Source organism: Psammomys obesus, unplaced genomic scaffold (assembly GCF_907164565.1).
Source record: "Psammomys obesus unplaced genomic scaffold, mPsaObe1.curated_primary_1811, whole genome shotgun sequence".
NCBI classification, from domain to species: Eukaryota; Metazoa; Chordata; class Mammalia; order Rodentia; family Muridae; genus Psammomys; species Psammomys obesus.
Genome location: NW_026594048.1, coordinates 693 through 3,917, shown reverse-complemented (window position 1 = coordinate 3,917; position 3,225 = coordinate 693). Strand labels below are relative to the sequence as shown.

The following is a 3,225-nucleotide window of genomic DNA, read 5'->3' as shown; positions in this document are numbered from 1 at the left end:
TTTTGTTTTGTTTTGTTTATACTGTATTCTGCCTGCATGTACACCTGCATGCCAGAAGAGGGCACCAGAGCTCACTATAGATGACTGTGAGCCACCATGTGGTTGCTGGGAGTTGAACTCAGGACCTTTGGAAGAAAATTCAGTACTCTTAACCTCTGAGACATCTCTCCAGCCCTTTTGTTTTGTTGTTGTTGTTTTGTTTTTCTAGACAGGGTTCTCTGTGTAGCCTTGGCTGTCCTGGACTCACTTTGTAGATCAGCCTGGCCTTGAACTCATAGAGATCTGCCTGCCTCTGTCTCTTTAACACTAGGATTACAGGTCACTGCGCCTGGCTCCTTCCACCATACTTTTGAGGCAGGGCCTCTTCACTGAACCCTGCTCCCCAGCACTGGGGTTACAGGTGTGTGACTTTTATACATGGAGCTGCTGGGGGTCTGAACTGAAGTCCTCGTGCTGGCATGCCAAGTGCTCCTGCCCAGCACCTCCTCACTATATTCCCAATGAGAAAACATGAGCAGAGAAAATGAAGGATGGGAAAATAGCAAGAATGCATGAGCAGCTTATAAGAAAAGAACTGGCTTTGTAGGCCTCACTGGTGTCCAACTCAGAGATCCGCCTGTCTCTGCCTCTTGAATGCTGGGATTAAAGGTGTGTGCCACTACTGTCCTGAGAGGTTTGTACTTTGCAAGGCATGTACTCCGTTGTCTCCATCTGTCCAGAGCTCAGGCCATAAGCAGTCATATCTGTGTTTATGTAGTGTACTGGGCATCCCAGGCTGGATGTCAGCTCAGCCTGTGCCACCAAGCAGAGGCCGTGGGCACCTTCTAATGAGCAGACAGCTGTGTGGCTGCCCCCCACGACACTGGGCTGTACCACCTGCTCCCGGGGTTGGGGAGTGAGCATCTGAGTGGTTCAGACTCAGCTGGGTGCCAGCTCCCCACAGCATGGGGCCTGTGTGCCTTTCCCCAGGAGGAGCTGCAGTATTGACACATCCCCGGGTGCCGGCTCACTGTCCTCGCCAGCCTCCCAGCGAAAGGACCTGGGTCGCTCCGAATCCCTCCGAGTGGTCTGCCGACCACACCGCATCTTCCGGCCCTCTGACCTCATCCATGGGGAGGTGTTGGGCAAGGGCTGTTTCGGCCAGGCCATCAAGGTATGCCGATGGGGAGGGCCAGGCTGGGTGCCACCTCTGACCCCCTCTTCCCTCACTGTCCTGCTGGGAATCCAACACAGGGAGAGTCTAGATCCTAGACCCTCAGCCCAGTGTTACCCCACTTTTTCCTGGACTTCCCTGAGCTACTGAGAGGGAAGGGACTTTACATGAATAGACTTGGAACTTTGTGGGGTTTGTTGTTGTTGTTGGTTTTAAGGAGAAAGTCTTCTGTAACTCAGCCTGGCCTTGAACTCGCTGTCTAGCTGAGGATAACCTTGAACTCCTGGCCTTCTGTCTTTACCTCCCAAGTACTGGGATCACACTCATGCACTAGCATGCCTGGCTTTATTTTTTTATATCAGGACAAGGTCTCAAGGTCTCACTAAGTTGCCCAGGCTAGCCTCAAACTCACTAAATAATCCGGGCTGGCCTTGGACATGAGATCCTCCCAAGTGGATAGGGTTACAGGTGTGTGTTACCATGTCCTACTTGTCCCTGAGTTTTGTGCCTCCATGTCCCCAACATAGGTTACACACCGAGAAACAGGCGAGGTGATGGTGATGAAGGAACTTATCCGGTTTGACGAGGAGACCCAGAGGACTTTCCTCAAGGAGGTCAGTGGAGAGGGACAGTCACATGCCTCACATGTCTGCTCCCCTCCCAGGGAACAGAGCTCCAGATGGATGTGTTACATGTACTGTCTGGTAAAAGAGGTGAGAGGGGTTAGGCCTCACTAGGGACAGGGCAGCCACAAGCCATGGGTGTGGCTCAGTTGGTAGAGGGCTTGCCTAGCATGCATGAGGCCCTGGATTCAGTCCCCAGCATCCCATACACCGGGCACATGTATCATGGTGCCTGGTGTAGAGAGGCACTTGGAAGATGGAGGCAAGAAGATTAGAGTTCAAGTCAGCCTGGGCTACGTGAAACATTCACACAAAAAAGACAGGGAAGTCAGAACAGCCATGGGCTTAGGAGGTGCAGGTTGGTAGATACTTGCTTACCATGCACAAAGCTCTGGGTTCTAAGACCAAAGCTGGCCTTGGTGGTACATGCCTGTTATCCCAGCACCTAGGTGATGGTGCTGAGGGGATCAGGAGTTCAAGAACTTCCATGGCTACATAATTAGTTCAAGACCAGCCAGAGCTATGAGAGACACACTTGTTTTGTTTTGTTTTGTTTCATTTTTCCAAAAAGGCTTTCTCTGTGTAGCCCTGGCTGTCCTGGAACTCATTCTATAGACCAGGCTGCTCTCGAACTCACAGAGATCTGGCTGCCTCTGCCTCCCTGAGTACTGGGATTACAGGTGTGCACCACCACTGTTGGGCTTGAGAGACATTCTCAAAGAACAGAAGACACGGTAGTTTACTGGGTGAGAGGAGACTGGGTTCCTTGCTGTTCATATGGGACCGAGCAAGGGGAGAAGGTCCAGACCAGCCTGTGTGTTCCCTCCAGGTGAAGGTCATGCGGTGCTTGGAGCACCCCAACGTGCTCAAGTTCATCGGTGTGCTATACAAGGACAAGCGGCTGAACTTCATCACAGAGTACATCAAGGGTGGCACCCTGCGGGGCATCATCAAGAGCATGGTGAGCAGGGCTGTGGACGGGGCTCTGTGGGTAGAGTGCTGGCTAGGCTGGCATGGTGAGGTTTGGCTTCCGTTCCCAGCACTGCATAGACCTGGCGTGGTGGCTCAGACTTTTAATCCCAGCACGAGGGCAACAGGCAGGTGGGTCTTTAGGAGTTCAAGGCGAGCCTGGTCTACAGAGGAAATTCTATGACAGGCAGGGCTACATACTGAAACCCTTTCTAAATACACACACAAAGAAGGAAGGAGGGAAGAAGGAAGGGAGGGAGGGAAGGGAAGGAAAGGGAAGGAAAAGAAAAAAGAAAAGGGGACTGAGGGGCAGAGGCCAGGATCCCACTGTCCCCTTGCAGGGCAGTGGCCACCAATAACCTAAGACATTTTCGCTTAGCTCTACCTCTGGAAGCTACATCACTTCCCACTAGTGCCATGCTAGATAGAGACTGAGCGTTAATGCGTGGGCCTCTGGGGATACCCCAGTCCACACTGTAG

General features: G+C 52.4%; 1 protein-coding gene across 1 annotated transcript; it reads left to right on the top strand.

The window, feature by feature from the left end:
• Nucleotides 1–969: 969 nt before the first annotated feature.
• LOC129684607 (LIM domain kinase 1-like) lies at nt 970–2,737 on the top strand (the record flags this gene model as incomplete). The annotated part of the gene is made up of 3 exons (XM_055617815.1): nt 970–1,153; nt 1,681–1,767; nt 2,606–2,737. Coding segments are annotated over 3 exons (403 nt in total), but the record flags the coding sequence as incomplete, so codon positions are not given.
• Between the last annotated feature and the right edge of the window lie 488 nt (nt 2,738–3,225).